Source organism: Macrobrachium nipponense, chromosome 2 (assembly GCF_015104395.2).
Source record: "Macrobrachium nipponense isolate FS-2020 chromosome 2, ASM1510439v2, whole genome shotgun sequence".
Classification (NCBI taxonomy): domain Eukaryota; kingdom Metazoa; phylum Arthropoda; class Malacostraca; order Decapoda; family Palaemonidae; genus Macrobrachium; species Macrobrachium nipponense.
Window position 1 is genome coordinate 82,348,761 of NC_087201.1, and position 19,114 is coordinate 82,367,874.

The window sequence follows — 19,114 nt, forward strand, 5'->3', positions numbered from 1 at the left end:
AAGACATTTTTCTAAAGTTCTTTTGTCCATTTCCAGAACACCAGCATCTTTTTTCCAGCGAGATTTCGCAATTTCGCTGCTTCTACCATTAGTTTATTTTCTTTGCTCCAGGCTGTTGAACTTCCTGACCAAATTTTTGTCACCTTTATCTACACATTTGTTGATATTTTACCTAGTACTTTCGTCTCCATTTTATAGTACATCTTTCTCTTACCTTTGTTTTTGTGTTTTGGTCTAGAATGCATGAGCATCTTAAATATTTACAGAAGCTTGCATGTCAGAGTTATTGTTTCTTTTGACACATATGTATCCATATCATAAAGTTTAGTGAAATGACAGTTGGTTACTTTAGTACAATTTTTGAAACATGGGTGCATTGGCACTGAGAGTCATCGCAAATGTTCATTATATTTATCTTTAGTTGCCAGACCTTTTAAATATTGTATTATATACGACAAGTACTATTTACTAATGGCATAACAGCCTGCAAATATTTCTTATTCAACAAGAAAATTGTCATTTTCTAAAGCTGAGGATGTAGATCTTTTACGTACCTTTATCGTTTACTTGCTGAAAATTATTACTATGTAATAGATAAATGAATAAATAAGAGTTGCATATCTAATGTTCATGGGGGTAAAGCTTTGGGCTGAAAACAATTTTCAAATAGATCAGTTATATTTATATAATTTTTCCCACCTTTTAGTAATCACAAAAATTATATCATAAGTTATGGTTTACAATAGCATTATCATTAGAAAGTTTTGTCATTGATGGTGATCAAGTATGAGTTGTGTTTAGCAGAGGATCTAAATTACTAATGTATATTAAACTAGGGCATAATTTTTACTTTGGAGGCTAAATTCCTTTCATAAGATCGACAGTGTTTCTGAGTTTAGTGTAATAATTGCATGGACCTTAATGAAGGATATGTCTTGTACTGTTATTGTAAGGTGAAGTTAATTCTCTTTTGAAGTTTGAAATACAAATTTCCAAGTCTTATAAGTCATCTAAAGAGTAGTAATGATAATAGGAAGCTTATAAAATTCAGTGGAAGAGTACTTTTATTATTTATCTAGGATGTTTTAACTTTATTAAACCCATTATTAAACATTGTTTGAGTAAGAATTTAAAATATTTGCAATTACCTGTGTAATCTTAAAAAATATTAATCAGAGGTTTGTATTTAGAGATGGTTTTCATGTCATTTTTTCCATGCTTACCTCGATAGAAAAAACCCAAGAATAAGGTAAGAGTGACAATTAAATCAACTGTTATATGTACCAGTAACACTAGAACTTGACCATTATGCATTAATTATCATGTCATTATAGGGAATTATTATTTTGGTTTCAGATTTACCGGATAATATTGGTTTTGATAGTTTAGTTTTTGACCTTATTAAACCTGGATATCTGTTTTTTTACAGTTTAGTTTTCCACCTTATTAAACCTGGATATATTATTTTTCGATAGCTTAGTTTTTCACCTTATTAAACCTGGATATCTTTTAGACATTTTTGCCCGCTTCTCTATGGCGACTTGTAATAACTTGCATGTTTCTGCAGTACTGTATGTACTTAGTGATTTCAGTACCGTAGTACAGCTATATTATAATGCACTGATACTTTCTGTATAGTACTTACTAGTACCTTTAGGGTTTATACTGAACACTGAATTGTGAAGAGTACTATTTTCTAACTTTGACCCCTCTTCACAGATGATATCCGAACAACAAAGTACGAAGACACCTCTCTCCACATACATAAAGAAGCTGCTGCATATACATTACCTCGGTGTCATCAGAATAATGGAAGGACTCAGAATGGATATTTGTCTCATCAGGGGGTTGTGGTCACTCCAATAGGGAGAGAAAAGGTACTTTTTATTATTGTTTTTATTATTATAAAGGATTAGTTTATCCAGACCTCAGCCCAGTTTTTTTTTCTGTAATATAGATAGATAGCTTAATGGCATGATTATGAAACACTTTTTTTATCTTGAGACAAAAAGTATTGGTGGCTGGATTAAGTTAGAGATAAAAAAAAGATTGGTATCTGGACTATGCTAATCTACAAGTAGAAGGTTATTGACTCGGATGCAAATAAATTAAAAAAATATATTAAAAGTCGATCTACAACTAATACATGAAAGTCAGAAGAACATACAATTTGAATATATATGTTTCATTTTTAGTAAATATCAGTTTCATGCATCTCTATTAGAAATACAAACAGACATAATATTTCTTTGTTCCTACAATGATACTAACTGTCAGTCTTTGATATGAATTACCTTCAGTGTAAGCTGGTCTGGTCATTGGAGCTAGGTGGCAAGGTATTGAACAAGTGCCAGATGAGTGAGGATGTAAGGGGCATCCACTCACTAAGTATGTAGCACCTCACTTACTTTTGCTGTCTTGCTCTGCAGATGTGCTGACCATCAATCATGGAAGGGAAGGCAAGGTGTTGTTATAGGCATCTTCTGATCACACCTCGGGTATCACTGCTTCCTTGTCCTGGGTATACCTTGAACCTAGCCCTTCTGAGAAAGGCATAAGCTGACCAGACAAACAATCCACTCTAGCTTCAGTCCCTGCCTCCCCAAGCTTTGCTAGTACTCTTGAGACTATCCATGAAGACAGAGGAGCTGCTGAAGGAATGTAGCCATCTCTGGGCAGTCTATGGATCTTTCCTAGATCATTTGCCTTTAACTATAAGTTCCTTACTGAACTTTTCTCCAAGTATCCTACTACTTCAGCAATGAGCCTCGCCCCCTTCCCATCTTAGTCATCTTCATCTTTGGACTGACAGAAACATAGGAAGAAGGCTCAGAGGGTTCAGAAGTCTTCTTGGGATGTTTGCTCCATTAGAAGTACTTATCCCAGCATCCATTTGTGGGAACAGTGGCTGTGGGGTATGGGTGTTTTGACGCATGAATTACTTTTGACTGAACTCTCTCTTGGATCTTTGGCCCCCTGTGGCTGACCATGGTGGCTCCCAGTGACCTACAAATATTTTTTGGGAGTGGAAGAGCAACTTTTACTCTTCCTGTGCTTGTGTTTCTGCAGGAGCACATAGGGGAGGAGCCTGCACCTCTGTGGACTACAGGCTGTTATAACCACCCACTGCTGTCTTGGCACATCTTGAGATGTGTGTGCAACCAGCCACTGATCACTGCAAGCATGGCCAGGCGCTTGTTAATGTTACCAAATAAGACTTATCAGGTGAGACAGAGTTTGCACAGCCCAGGGTTACCTTAACCTTTGTACCACTTGGTGTTGATGGCATTTCAACCAACTCAAAGGGCACTTGGTACAGGTTCGTCCTGGCTTGTGCACCACTGCATCATCTCTTCCTTCTCCCCCTGTTAAATTTTTTTTTTTTACTGTTGCTCTCTGGCAGTGCTAAGCTTGAATTTGAAGAGAATGGTGGGGTGGCCAAGAGTGGCTATTTCCCTCCTTTGCTGCAATGCTCTCCCTCTCACCTGTAATGGTTGGCGCAGGGAGCAGAACCATTTTCTTAGTTCTTCGGAATATAGCTGGAGGCTTCTGGTTTAAAGGTAAGCTTTCACTCTGTGCAGTTATTGCTCAACAATAATTATTCATGGATTAATGATGATCATCAAAGGTTTTTTAGATTACTAATTTGCTTGTTTTTTTAATTGGGCTGTTTTGCTTTGAACAACTCTACCATCATTTGTTTAAAGCAAACAGCCCATTTAAAAACAAGCAAATTAGGGCTCTAAAAATCATTTGACAATCATCATTAATCCACGAACGATCACCACTGAGCGATAATCACACCAACCAAAACCTACTTTTAAGACTTAGTCCTTCCATACTTCATACACAGCAAATTTCACTTTCTCCTGATTCATGTGTGTTTTTCTTGTCAACAGAGGTAAGTGCATTTCTAGAGAAAAGCAGTATTAGAAGCTGTAGAACACCAGTTCCCCGATACGATGATGGAGTTCTCTGTTAAGGAGCACAACTAGGGTTAGAGACGGAAGTCTCACCTCTCTCTCCTCTTTGGAGTTTGTGTTACAAACCAGTTTTTACTATTTTGATTGCCATGGCTCATGTACTCATCATAGAGAGCCGATTTCTTACTTTTAAGAAAACTGAGGGTTCAGTACTTTCATACACAGTTCATTGTTAGTTGTTCTCTTTCTGTAACTTCTTCAAGGAGTGATCAAGTTCATCACTACTACTTTGCTTGGCACTAGCTGTTTACATTAACCTGTGGCTGAGGGGTTTCCCAGTCTGCTGTTTCTCTGGTTTAAGTACCATGAGAACAACCTAGTCATCTTTTATGGTCAACCCCTTGTTCACCTTTGCTGTTGAGCAGGACAGTTCCTGCAATTTATGCTGAAATTCTTCAATGGTTCTTGACAAATTGAGTTTTCACACAGGGTAGAACAGAATTCAGTGTACCTCTTAAGTTTTTCAGCAAACATGCATCAAGGGGAAAAAGCATCTTCTATGCTGAGTATCATAGGAGGAGGGATATCTCTTTTTGGAAATTATACTTGGTAGATTGCATACTTTTCCATTAAACTAAGCCAAGCGAGTTCTCTTTCAGTATGGCATAAAGGCTAGGGTTTGTCTGTACAGTCTTTGAATGATTGGGTTAGACCTCTCCTCTTTCAGGATACTATCCCACTGTTTGACTGAAACTTTACACTTAAGACTGCTCTTTCCTGGCCTCAGTGTGTAATTGAGGAAGTTTTTTTGGCTTGCCTTATTACATTCAGCTTTTGGTAGGATGAAGATCTCTTCATTCTATCGTATCGCAGTAAGAATGGTATCTCAAAATCTCATCTCTTGACAAGAGGATGAATTTCCTCAGTTCTTACATCTGAATCTAAGATGGGAACCCAGATGAGCTACTGCTTCACATGCCAGTGCTTCTTGAGAGTTATTTGAAGTAATCCACTCCCAGAGTTTGAGTGTTCCTTCTTTCATCAGTAACATTAGCATTATAAAGAGTTGTCCAGGCACACTTAGTATTTTGGCTTTCCATGGGTCTTCAGACCATCATCTCTTCTGAGGAGGTAGTTGACCTTCCCATGGGAGGTCTTGAAGTCAAGAGCAGTAGGTCATCCCACTGTTTGGTAGAACTTCCCAGGTTTCCAGGTAATGAGGGGGAGGGGGAGTCTGATGTATTGTACTCCTGTTCCCCATTCCCCCCAAAGTATGTTGCTTACAGATCCCACACACTTTCTCTTCATGACCTGTGACAAATGACTAAGTTGCATAGTCACCAGTGCTCCATTCTGGACAATGTACAGGAGCCTGGTGAAAGTGGAATGGTTGGATTCCATTCCATCCTTACTACTTGTAAAAGCAGCATCTAGCCTGAAGTGCACGCACACTGGAGTTTGGCAGGTTACAGGTGATTGCACTTGGGCATCCTCTGCCAGTGATAACTTGGAGAAATCTCCCTCTTCCTCTCTCATAACAAGGGGGGAGAGGGAACTTCAGGAGTCATGACCTACTTTGCTTGCAAGGCAGCTGGGATTATGGTAATTCTGTTGTGGCTCTCAACTCCAGTCAGTTGAAGCAGAATGACCTTCCACCTAGGGGGTAAGTCTCCTATATAATAGGTGATGGTTTGAATTTTTGTAGAAACAAAAAAATTTTTAATAACAATATGACATTGATTAAAAAAAATAAATTTGTATTTTTCAAACTCAATTTATCTTAAGACGAAGCAATAGATGAATGATAAGGAGTAAAATTTTTGGGAAGATGCTCCCATTGCTCAGATCAATCACAACACTTAGGGCAAGGGTTACTTACATTACAATTGTTAGATCTCCAGCTACTACAAGTTATATGAGGATCAGTATGGAAAGAGGCTGAATAACGAGAGTAAGGATTGTTACCTAACTCAGGGCATTTTCTCTGAGGCAAAGCCTTCTCAATGGAATGAATCAAAAAGTTTGCATCTCTAATGCAAAATACACAGACAGACACAACACAGTCACATTAAAAAAAGAATAGGCAAAAAACCAGGAAGTGCATAAAATACTGTCTTCTATGTAAGATAGGGTACCGTGCATATTGCGATGAAGATGGTTAAGAGATAATGGGTGCATCACAAAACACAGGAGGGGGAGAGAGGTCAGACTCGGCCTACTCGGTCCCCATTGGCTGTCATACTGCTGTCACCAACTTTGTTCTATTTTTAACCGTATCCATCTGGTTAAACTAAGAGATTTTGCCCTAAATAAAGACTGGGGTTTTTACCATATATATGAACAATTGTGTTTTTCCTATACAAAGTTTATAAACTAATGCCTTTTATGTTTACTCCCACCTAAACTGGGCCCTCTCAGTCCTTCGTTATCCTTGTTACTAAGTTTCAACTGCTTCCAGCTCATGCTGAAAGATACTCCTCTATAAAAGGCTCCGAGTTTGTTTACGTAGGAAAAATTTTGTAGTTAATCAAAATTTTATATTTTTCCTAGCTATACAAACCTTAAGTCTCACCTCTAACCAACCCTTATTTTGTACCTGATGACAAAGGAAAAGGTGGTGCTGTGTACCAAGTAAGTGGATCTCCTACCATCTTGCTTGTCTGTCACTAGTAAACTACTACCTTGTGACAAAGATTCAGTGACCAGACCAGATTTTGCTGAAGGTAATCCATATGACTTTAAAGATTTGTATCCTATCTTCACAATTTGTGATGCATTTAGTGTTTAAATCTGCAAAAAATGACAGATTTTAAAATTTGTATTTTTCATAGCCAACAAACCTGAGGTCTTAACAATAGGATATTTTTCCAAGCGCAGCTGGTAACCAGTTATTACAATCGGAGATTGCAAGCAAGGAATCTGTGAGATCTGACAAGCACATAGGAGGTGAAAGCTGGTCAGTGACCGCACATAATCCCTTGACGCTCAGTCCTTTCCCAACCAAGGATAAAAATAAAATAAAAAGTGAGAGGGGCGCTAGAGGTGGGCAGTATATGTTCAGACCTCAGGTTTGTTAATTATGGAAAATACCAATCGATTTAAAAATTTGTCATTTGTTCATATGCGGAACAAACCTTCGGTCTTAACAATAGGAGTCTTATACTTGGAGGGAGGTATAGACATCCTAAACTGGCTGGGAGTTAACCACCTGACCACCTCCCAGAATGAAACAAGTTCCAAAGAGGTGGATGAATTCCCGAGAAGATAGATATACTGATATCTACAACTCTGTCATCTGGGTTGCAATACAATGATATACATTAGCAGATTCATTGCATTTAAAGGACTAATGAAAATTCTGACTGTTCGATAACAAACCATATAGTCACAGAGGTCTGTTATTACTCCTGACCCCCCCCTTGCTAGAGAGTGGAGTATTTGCTACTGTATAGAGGGTTTTGATTATTCTTAAATATAATTAGTAAACCAACTATCAGTATGGCTACCGTACTCACCTGTATCAGACCAGTCCAACTTATGATGGGTCTATTCCTCAACCTGCCCGAAGGAAAAAGAACTGAAAAAAGAAAGAAAGAAAGAGATCAGCCCCACTCACTCATTCTCTCTTCCACACAATCACCTTAGGTAAGATACAAAACAGCCCAGTCAAGGACAATGGATAAGCTACATAACTTGTTGGGCAGCCACCACAGGACCCGAGGAAAAAGTGTTCATAGACCTGTGGGCAACATCTCTCAAATAAAGAGAGATGAACATAATTTGATTTGAAAAATATGGACTACTTTTTGAGAACCTTGGGCAAGGACATTATCAGTCAACCCTGTACAATCTATATCCTTAGCAGTAATCCTGACCTAATGGAGTCTGGTAAGTGGCCGAGAGCATACTGCAAAGAACATTAAGTAATGCCTACAATGCACCGCATGAGGTCCACTATTGGCACTAACCCCCTACGGGGTCCAAGTGCCAAATGAAAAAGTTTTGTAACTTACAGAGTGAGCTGGTATTTTATGACATTAATTAATGTCAAACGTCTATTTCCAGATTCCTTTATTTCTAGCATCAACAAATTTTGGATCCTCATGTAGGAAGACTTTAAGCACTGTCTTCACCAAAGGTGCAGTATGTTTAGCAGTCCAGTCCAATCCAATCCACAAATTTCTGATTGTGCAAGAAAACCTTACTTTTAATGCTTTGGGTGCATTCAAAAATATGTAAACTGCATTCTTATTGTATTTTTCACCCAAAAAACCTTCAAATATTGATTATTTTGCATTTTTGGTGTCATGTTTCTTCTGCCAGATGAGCGTTGTAGGCATCATAACCCTGGAACATGCATCGTAACCCTGGAAATAATTTCTGATGAATATAATTGAAAAGCGCCTTAACCTCGGAACGTCATAAGCCGAACCCGTCGTAACCCGAGGACTGCCTGTATGTAATTATTCTGCCAACCCAACTTATGAAATATGAAGTTATTTATGTACTTTGCTCAGCCTTAGAAGCAGAATGATATCTGTATGTTGACACCACTGGAAACCACACACATTAAATGATTGATTAAACATAAGGTTGTTGAGTGAGGGGGGGGACCTGTTTTCAAACTCTGTAGATTTCTAGTATATAGGCAATCCCTAGCACTAGTGTTCCTGCCATCCACTAGTGATCTTTTAAACATTTAAGTAAAAAAAAAAAAAGTTGGGGTAGGCAATCACTTGCCTCTTTTTGATACATTATATCTCAAATTTTATTTCACTGAAACATGTGACTTTAAGACCTATGATAAAAATTCTTTATAACTGCTATTGGCTCTGAAGTGAAAAAGTAATAAAATATTCTCTACACTTTGGGAACCTATTTTCAAGACATGACATTTTGCAATGACCTAAACTTGCCTTCATTGAGGTTTCTTTTAATTTTATATTCTTGATTGCTCATCTTTGCTGTTAATTTCCTTCCTGAAATAGACAATAGTTAATGACAGTGGACGCTTAGCAGCCAGGTGGGGGCGCTCAGCATATGGGCACTCGGTTGAGAAGGCCTCTAGACTGTCCACATAGATACAGCATAACTACAAGAAGGCTGTGGGCTAGTATATTGGGTTTCTTACAACGTCTTAACTGGAAATGGGTCTGGACAATGACCCACATTCTCTGACGGGCGCTAAAGTGGTCGTTAAGAATCCAGGAATTGTTTCTGGCTGCTCCTGTCAAGTGTCGGAATCGGAACTTGAAGACAAGTGCACTCCCAATGAGACACCTTTCTAATGGCTGTCTGTCAACGCATGGTGTCGTGGAACAGGTTTGATTGAAAAAGTGAATACCCATGGGCAAACCACCATCAGCCTCCCTTGGACTTCTGGTATGTCTTCTTCCTGGTTCAGGGGATTATGACAGGGACTTTCTAGGAGAGCCAATGGGATGGATAGCCACTTCACCCACTTGAACTACACTATCACTCATCACTTTTTCTGTGAACTCTTTATCCATAAGCACTCTCAGTGACTCTCCCAATTCTGCCACTGTACTAACAAAAAGACCTGTCTTCTTATTGAACCGAGATTTGAGACTGGAAATGGTATTAGGGTCGGAGGCAAGGGAGCCACTAGCTACTAAGCTAGGTTTTAGGAGTGGTTTTCAAGCTACGTGACCAACTCTCGGCTCTAGAAGCCGCTTTCCTCTTCCTATCCCTTGCTAACTTATCTAAGTGCAATTTAAGCACTTTCCACCGGTTCTTATCCCAAGAAAAACATTCATTACAAGTTTTCTCACTGGTACATTCTTACCCCCTACATCTACTGCATTTTGAACAAGGATCATAGCAAGATTTTGTTAACCTAGTTTTAGACCCTCCGCTGCTATAGCAAATACGTACTAGAATCAGACATAATTCTATAAACAACTGGTCTAACTTCGAAAAAGCTAATAAGCTGACAAAAACTTGCTGGCTAGCAAATCAGTAATTATAAATCACCCAAATACAACTGAAAACCAAAAAAAAACGCTGCTGCAATGGCACCGATGTGTATGACGAGCCAGATGAAACAAAGTTGAGCTTACCTGCCAAGCTGTTTCTCGAGTGCTCCGATAGTGGGCGGGGCCTGTCACCTGTACAAAACAATAGAATCGTTAAATGAATTTTTTTAAAGTTACTGTTCAAGTAGAAATGTTAGCTATGTAATTATACTTGGTAAGTTACTTCAAGTTTTGGAAGCAAGAGTCTTAAACCAGTTTCATAAAACAGATCAGAGCAGTCTTTGGTGTTGGTAATTCCATTCTAATTAATGTCCACCATTTTGGCATTCACTCTCTATCATTTTTATGTAGTTGGCCCCTTTCATGTAAAACAGAAATTGCTTTGCAAGTGGTGCGTTTACATTAGAATTCATCAGGAGCTCTGTGTCACTGCTTCTGAAAAATCTATACACTGGCACTCTTTTAGTTGAGTTTTACATGCTGCTTTCTCTGCTTGAATGTAGATCCTTTACTTGAATTTCTTAAGTGACTTCATGTCACTTGCAGGATGAATTATTTAAGGATAAATCAATAATATTCTTTTACTTAAATTTCTTAAGTTACTTCATGTCACTTGCAGGATGAATTATTTAATGATAAATCAATAATATTCTTTTTAAAGTTTCAAAGTACTTTAATGGTTATCATGGTAATCAGCATATTAAACCAATAAACAATGATATTTTGCAATACTGTACTGTAGTGAATCACTGTCACATGTGAGTGTAGAGCATGTTTACTGGTGCTAAGAGCACACCGACTTCCTGTAGTATATGTAATTGTTAATGCACAAGACTGTATCTCAAGTCATAATGTTGTTTGTTCACTTGTACTTAAACCATGTGCACCAATTTTGATAACTATGAACATGTATCTTTTCAGGTAGCTATGGAGAGCTCTTTCATAGAAAATAATAATCATAACATTCAAAGAATGGAAAGTTGTTATTCAACACCAGCACACCAGGCTTCATCATTTCCTTCAGAATCTGAGCAGAGAAGTAATTCTGAAGTCAGAAGTCAAACAGCTCTCAGAAATTCAAGTGACACTTTTGAAAGTGCTGTTTTGTCTTGCAGTGAAACAGACACAGTGGCAAGATAATTTACGTGCTTTGTTAAGTGTTGTGTCGAGTGATTTATATGTGCTGTAAGATAAAAGTTTATTTTCTATGTACACTTTCATGTTCTTTGCGAGTTTGAGAAGAGAAAAAAATTATGTATAGGTCTTATAAAGTCATGTACATATATTCTGTATAAAACCTTTTAAAGATCAAAATGAAGTAACTAGTCTCAGATGTTTTAGCTTTATGGTTTTATCTGAATGGTTTTTCGAGTCAATGATATAATTAATAAAATTCTATTGTAGAAGTATACTAACTACAAAGTGCAGACTAATTTTCATTGGGTCTTTTGAAATTCAAAGCAATGATAGAGCAGAAATATCTGGTGAAATGTCTTCCTTTTGATATTAACCTGATTGGTCATGTGATAGTATTTTTAAGTGTTATGCTAAGTTTATTGATATCTTTAGATATTTGTTCCATATATCCTATAATGATTTGTTCTGTTTGTGCTTGTATCCAAGAGATTTAATATTCTGTACACTATCACTCATGGTATGTTAGTTTACTGTTTTGAAATGTTTTGTAAATTAAACAATGCAAAATTCTGTCTCAGATTATGCAGCCAATGATGGCAAAATTATGAAAATAATTAAGAATTTACTAATATATATAGAAATAACTAAAATACTCTGCTTCTAATTTATAAAATATGAGTTTTTTGGAACTGAACCCACTAACCATGGGGTTAATTAGTCAGAAACTAGTCCGCATGCAATTTGTAAAAATATGGATTTAAAAGCCAAACCATGTTAGTCTGTGGATAACATTAAGCAAGCCTTTTTTATTTTTTGTGTGGCAGCTAAGTCCAGTTAACGTATGAAAATGTAGGAAGTTCATATATTATGTAGTTATCATAACTCAGGGAGTGGTAAAAATATATATAGTTATATTGTTTATATTCAATATTCATTCTAGTAGTGAATTATGGCAAAAATGGGGACTACATACATTCATGTGCAATAGTTCTAATTTTATTAATATTTGTGTACTATCTAGATTTTCAATAAGGAAAAGGGAGCATTTATGTTAGGTGAGATAGCAACCAAATACCTGAAAGATATGAAAGTAAAAATCTTTTAATACTGTTTTATCATAGAATAAAAGTAGTTATTACTGTAGATTTATTATGTTCAAGTACAACTTTGTGATGAGTTATATGTAAAGTAATATATGTATTAGAAAAAGCAGTAAACATGGAAGTAAGGACCAACAATATATTCTACTATATTGTACAGTATTTGGACAAATCAAAAGAATGATCTGCTTGATGATTGGTTTTGTTTAGTCTGAATTTTTGTATAGCAATTTATGAATTCTTGTAGAGCAATTTATGATAGGATTCACTTGAAAATCATATCCATAAATTTACAATATAAAATATTATTTAAAGAAGTAAATAATCCTGCCTGTCATTTTTGTATAAATTATAAAAAAAAATGACGGAATTTTTTTAACTTAACATCTGTTGTAAGGGATTGGGAGAAATGAAAAATATTTATTTATAAATGCTAAAATTTAACATTATTAAATAACTGGAAATACTTGCTGAGCATGTGTCCAGATTTTTTAGAGGATTATGTCAAGCAGTGAGACAGAGTGAAAGAAGTACGGCAAAATTAGAGAGAAGTAACTGGAGCAGTTTTAGACAAGAAAATGTCATTTACACTTAAAATGAAAAATTATAAAAGAGTTATCAGGCCTGTACTATTACATGGGGTAGAAACTTGGGCACTAGAGAGGCGGGAGAGTTTAAAAGAACAGAGGTGAGGATGGTGAGATGGATGATTGGAATACCACTAGTACTGGAAAGGAGGGAGAGTCAAGAAATAAGAAGAATGTAGAAGAGGCGGCTATGGAAGCCTGTCTGAGAGGCATACTATGGGCATGTAATAAGATAGGAGGTGGAACCAATCAAAAGAGCCAAGAACATGCCTGTGATGGGGAGAAGTGTGGGACATCAGCAAATCTGATGGATGAACGTGGTGAGGAGGGATATGGTTGAGGTGGGACTGGGGGAAGATGCCAAATATAGAAATAGATTGAGAAAGTTGACTTGAAAGGCTGCCCCCTGCTATACAATGGTACTAAGAAGATCAAAAGAAGTAGTAGTAGATTAGCAATTCATGCAAATGGATCAATTCTCTCATGACAAGGGATGGCATTAATGATTAGTCATGGTATGTAGTGCTTAATCAGAGTACTAAAAAAATTTACTTTTGTTACCAGTGTAATTAATATACTACAATCTGGCCAATTTCATTGTTATCCAGCACAGTACTTCTATTCAAGTGAACACTGATGGTTAAGTAAATCTCTGTTGCTTACAATATTGCATTTCAGTTATCATGTGCATAAAGTCAAAAAGAGAAGGAAAAGCATGAGAGCCCCATTACAATCAATAGCACAAGTAATGATACTAAGTGGATGCAATCTATAATTCCATGGTGTATTACAATGAAGGCTCAACCATATTAGGCTGGTAGATATGCAAGGCTACAGACAAATTTTATAACCTAAGATATGTATGTATATATATTCTCTATAGATTTGCTACATTTTTGCCTTTGAATCAAATTTTAATTTCCTATAACTTACCCAATATTGATACAGAACTCCAAAAGCATGTAAAAGTTACAAACTGGTCCTAATGAAATTCTAAAGATAATAAAATGCTGAGCAATGCATGACATCACCAGCAGGTGTGAGGGAATTGGTTCACTGCAGAGCAATTTATAAATAATTATACAGTATATACTACTTTGTGCTAGAATAATTTTAAAATACAAAATTCTAAAAATTTTCTAATAAAGCTGACAGTCAAATTTGGGTATTTGTGGTAGAGCTGGGACCATATTCAAACAAAGTATATGTGGACTGCCTAGTTGGTTAAAAAAGTAAATAAATAAAAAAGCAGACAATTTCAGAATCATATAGGTTTGATAAAACTAGATTTCCCAATTTGTAAATAAAAATCCATTACTTTAAATGTAAATGAATTAATGTATATAAAATAGGGGCTCAACTAGAGTTTGCTTTATACTGTAGCTATGTTTGAACATCTGAAGATCCAGTGAATTTTGTGTTTTGAGGTGAGAACTATATTTGCTCAGTAATCCCCCAGATGACAAAGCAATATGTTATAAGCTCAACGCCTATGTCAACTTTTCTTTCCTAAACACCTAGGCAGTTGGTGTTTTAAAATTTATTTCTTGGGTATAGAATATAGCAGCTTTAATAACCAAGAAATAGATTGAAATATAAAAAAAATAATGGTGAATAGCATAAAAATTACTATGAGGGCCAGACAATATAATTTTTGAGTTAGAAACTTTTGCTCATTTTAGTGGCAGGTCACTTTCAATATTACGTATATCAAAGTAAAGAATTTTGATTCATGAATGGGGAAACTGAGGTTTTAGAAACCAAATTATTATACAATTGTTTGCTCATCTATTATGCTTCATCTAGAATGGACACTTGGCAGTACGCACAGTATTGATGAGTGACAATATGATTGTAATGTCATACATCGGCAAACAAGAGGGTATAATTTCTCTGTCCCTTTGTGTGTTGGTATGTCAGGTGCCAATAGGTGGGTTGCCACACCACTGGGCTGTTCACCAGACACATCCAGGCTGTCAAAGTGTGCTGGTAAATCACTTCAGTTGCCAAGGGCAAGTCATTGGGATGGAGTCTTTCCCATACCCACAATGAATATGCTGTTTGAATTCTTGGCGACTCCAGTAGTTAACATATTTACCATAAGGCTAAGCAAGAAAGTAACAGTGTTCTGGTTTCTAGTTCTGGACCCTTGGACTGCTATGGAAGATACCATCCAACACCTGTTGACCATCTAAATGTTTGCACCATTTCCCAGCATTCTACTTGTCTGCTGAGTATAGGTCACTCCCAGTCTCAGAATGATGTTGGCAGCTCTTTTGCTGGCCAAAAGCCAAGTGGTATCTGGATCTGCTGCCCGTTTTTTTTTGTCAAAGCACTGAGAAAACAACCCGTGGCCTACTCTGCTTCGTCAACCACTTTTGCACTTGTGCTTCATGGCTGAAGAGTTGACTTCTTGTTAGCATTAGCATAGGTCTAGAGAGTAGGAAATTGCACTCTCTTTCTTAGTGTGACACTCAAAGGAATGGGGTTCCCATTCAATTTCCTTCATTCTCGAGTTCAAAGCTCAGAACATATCAATTCCCAATGAGTTACAAATCCTTCCTGATCCTCTCCCTCAGAAGCTTTGTGGACAACAAGACAAAATTCTGTTGTTTCCACTGCAATTTATGCAGTAGTCCATATGCAGAAATTGACACCTCAAACCTGATCGTTAGCTTCTGTTCGTTAGTGGTGGCAGGCAAAAGAAAGAATTACATAAAAACAAAAGTCTCTTTCTGGCTCCAAGAAGCCAAAAATGGACATGTGAGTTGTAAAGTGGAGATACTGAGGTACCCTATACCTCAGGCAAGTATTCATAAGGTCAGGGCCACTGCCTGCCCCATCTCTGGCATTCAGGAGAAATTTCTTTATATCCTAGGTACTGATGGCAAGTGTTTAGTAGTGCCAGACAACTTCCACTGCTTTCTACCTGCAGAACATTGCCTGTAAGTCACTGAATAACTTTTCAGGCCTACAGTGGCAACTGACTAACATGTGTAATGACTAGACTCCATTTTTACAAAACAGTATCTTGCCCAAGGTTTTAGGTATTAAATAGTAGGCTGGATGATAACTGACTGGTAAATTTTCCCTCTTTCTACCTTCTTCCTCCCAGCAGCCACATGCTCTACTCTCACTGAACAGGCCAGGTACATGGGAGCTACCAAAAAAAAAAAAAAAAAAAAAATCTTCCTATCTCTATCTCTTAATTTCTGGTACTAATTGTAAACCATTCTTTCAAGGGAAGAGAGACAAAAGAAGATAAAATCTTTGATTTTGCAATATTATGCTAGCTTCAAACTAGTCCTTCCTTCTGACATGGGAACCTAAGTTATCCATTTTTCCTAGTGAGGTCACAACAAGCTACACCTAGGCACAGGGCCATGTCATCTTTGGCATCACATATGTTGCACTGTACAAAAGATTATAGAAGTCATCCCTCCCCCTGATCATCAAAGTATCAGGGAAGCTGACATTTCTGGGTAGGAGTCACTGCTAATCATGACTTTAAGAGACATCCTTCTGTCTATGGGTTAAGTTGCCATAGTATTAAATGGATTAAAAGGCAAAGTTTTAGGATACTTTACATTTTTCCTAGTTATACAAACCCAATGTCCTATAACTATTCCTCAACTGCCCTTAACTCATCACTGACTTCCACTTAATTTGAAAACCTTGTTTAGAACTTCAACAACCAAGACCAAATGCTGTCCAAGTTATCCACAGAAAAACTACAGGTTTGTACCTCTAAGAAAAATGCAAATTATCTTACAAATCTTCCCTATATTTAACCAACTAATTATTCTACATGTCCTTTATGTGAATATAATTCCAGTTTAACCACAAGGGCCCAAATTAGACTGAATGACTTACGTTTCATTAGAAAATGGGTAATAATGAGACCTGTCCTTCAATATGCCAGTTACTAGATAAATATCATGATATTCACTAAATGGTTGAGAATTTACAACCACAAGACAATCTTCAGTTGGCTATATTAGCTTACAGGGTATGTATGAACAAGTCTAAAAATAAGCAACAGAAACTATGTTTTATTAAAAATTCAGACAAAACTACACCTGAAATTTTGTATCTCCTCTATAGGTGAAGCATTTGGCAAGCAAGAGTACACGAGGAAAACTGTAGGTTGTTCATAAGAAAAACCTGTGGCTACTTCATTTACTTTTGAATATTTCCCTTTTTGGGTGTTTCAACTCTTGACAAGGTTAAAAAAAAATTCTTACTTCTGCATTTTATATAACTTGCTTGGACATACTGAACTAACAAATAAAAACACACCCAAAATTTTCAACATTAGTGGATGCTTTGCATAAAAATATTTAAGGAAAACTTGCTCTGGACAGTATTCCTAAATATCTAGAAAGCATTAAAATATGGATAAAAAAGAAAAAAGCTTATGTTTTCATAAGATCTTAAGAATTAGTGAAAGACAGAAAGGAACTTTCACAGTTTACTGTGATACTTTTCTAAACACAGCATACCTTTGCAGTGTAATGTGTGGATTGTCAATTTTTGTATTAGTAAAGAAATACCTAACAGATTTTAATGAACTACACAATTCACGAGATAACATTTCTATTCTTACAAAAAAACTATGTAGCCAAGCATTACCCCCTTTTTCCAGTTCTTGAAAAAAAACAATAACTGTACAAATGCCAATTATAAAGGATACCCTCTCCGGAAAGCTACAAGTACGGTATGCCAGTTAAGCTGTATATAAAATATTCCATCCCAACAGAAAACAAGTGTATCCAATTTTTTGCAATATATCACAGTTAAATGTTCATACTGTATACAGGATTGACAAAGATGTGTAAAATATACCATCAGTCAACCAATACAAAAGATTAAACTAAACTCGGGTTCAGTTACTACAGGAAATAATCCTGATAGGATACTTCTTAATAATATCAGCTGGAGAGGAGACAATCCCTAGTTATTCTTTGTATTCAGAAAAAATAAGCCAGTTTATAAATAATGTTATCCCACTGCAGTGAATGAATGTGATACACCTAAAGGCTATCAACCATTTGAGTATCTTGTGTGTTTCCCTCAGCAGTAATACTTATCAGAAGAGCAAAGTGTATCATTAATGAAAATAACTCTTACACATTACACTTATTAGAAAAGCAAAGCACAACAGAAATGAAAACTGCTCAACAGCGTTACTTCTTAGGAGAGCGAAGCACATCATGAATGATAATAACTAAACAGCATTACTACTTAGAAGGACAAAGCACAAAAAATTTGAAAATGGCTGAACAGCGTTACTCAAAAGAGCAAAGCACATCAGAAATGAGAACAGCTCAACAGCATTACTTATTAGAAAAGCCAAGTACTACATCAGAAATTAAAATAACTAAACCGTTAGAAGAGCAAAGCACATCAGAATGGAAAGAGAAAATGTACAAGTTACCTGCAGATTTTCGAGCCAAGGTTGTTACCCTTATCTAGAATAAGTATAGAAACTAACAAGGAATATAAGTGGTGAGGCTAAAGTATGGCCTAACCATATAGGAAATAATATAGTACCAGCTTCCTGATATTATATATAAAGGCATATGTAGGTTGATAATTCCAAAATTACTCTCTTTGGCAATAAAGGAAAAGACTTATTGCACCAAGCAATCAGAGGATTGCTGACCTTTCCAGACTACCACAATTCTTGGAAATGTTGGCTAATAGTATTTTCACAAGGCAGTCTACAATGATTTATTTACATACTGTATTACTAAAATTGGGAATCTATATAATGAAAAACCGTATTCTCTTCACCTCTTGCTCTAAGCATTTAGACAAATTATGAGTGATAAAAAAAGTAGCACAATGTACTGGTAAAATCTTAAAAAATTACTTCATGGAAATAAACAAATAAGCACAAAATTTATTAAAATGAAAATTTTCCTCTGAAAGATATGTACTAGTATACCATTATTATCCCAAGGATTGTAAAAGGTGTTTTTGTGACAGACAAATCTAATTCCACTATTTGAAATTAATTGTGCTAGTTTTAGGACAAAAACTGTTGGATTCATACATGTTAACACCATTATAACTTCTGGATCATGTTACCCACCTTTTAAGTATTTTCCATTTTTGAACATACAGTAGTACTTCAAAGTACATTACTACATGTATTCAGCTTCAAAATGAAACCTAAACCAGCTTATGTTATGAAGAGTAAATTAACGGTGAGCAAGAACGGAAATCATTGTTATGTCTGTAGTTGGTCAGATGGTGCTTTGCCACTGACAATTTGTGACCTAGTCACAAAGTAGTAATGTACGCGAACCTCAGGCATAAAAATCTAATATACTTATATTGTCAGATTTTAGAAATTAACCTTCCAC

At 36.3% G+C, this 19,114-nt stretch overlaps 1 protein-coding gene and 1 long non-coding RNA gene across 7 annotated transcripts in view; one reads left to right on the top strand and one right to left on the bottom strand.

Moving 5' to 3' along the window:
• LOC135220723 (interference hedgehog-like) overlaps nucleotides 1–16,819 on the top strand; it is a 292,308-nt gene extending 275,489 nt beyond the window's left edge. For all 6 annotated transcript variants that reach the window (XM_064258154.1, XM_064258155.1, XM_064258151.1 and 3 more), the window contains 2 exons: nucleotides 1,720–1,877; nucleotides 10,841–16,819. In XM_064258154.1, coding sequence (XP_064114224.1) covers nucleotides 1,720–1,877; nucleotides 10,841–11,059 — 377 coding nt within the window. In that variant the 3' untranslated portion in view covers nucleotides 11,060–16,819. The remainder of the gene's footprint in view (nucleotides 1–1,719; nucleotides 1,878–10,840) is intronic.
• The window catches only part of LOC135220725 (uncharacterized), a 121,644-nt gene that overhangs the window by 849 nt on the left and 101,681 nt on the right, over nucleotides 1–19,114 (bottom strand). Inside the window, exon 2 of the long non-coding RNA XR_010315774.1 lies at nucleotides 10,004–10,051. This is a non-coding gene — a long non-coding RNA (uncharacterized LOC135220725). The remainder of the gene's footprint in view (nucleotides 1–10,003; nucleotides 10,052–19,114) is intronic.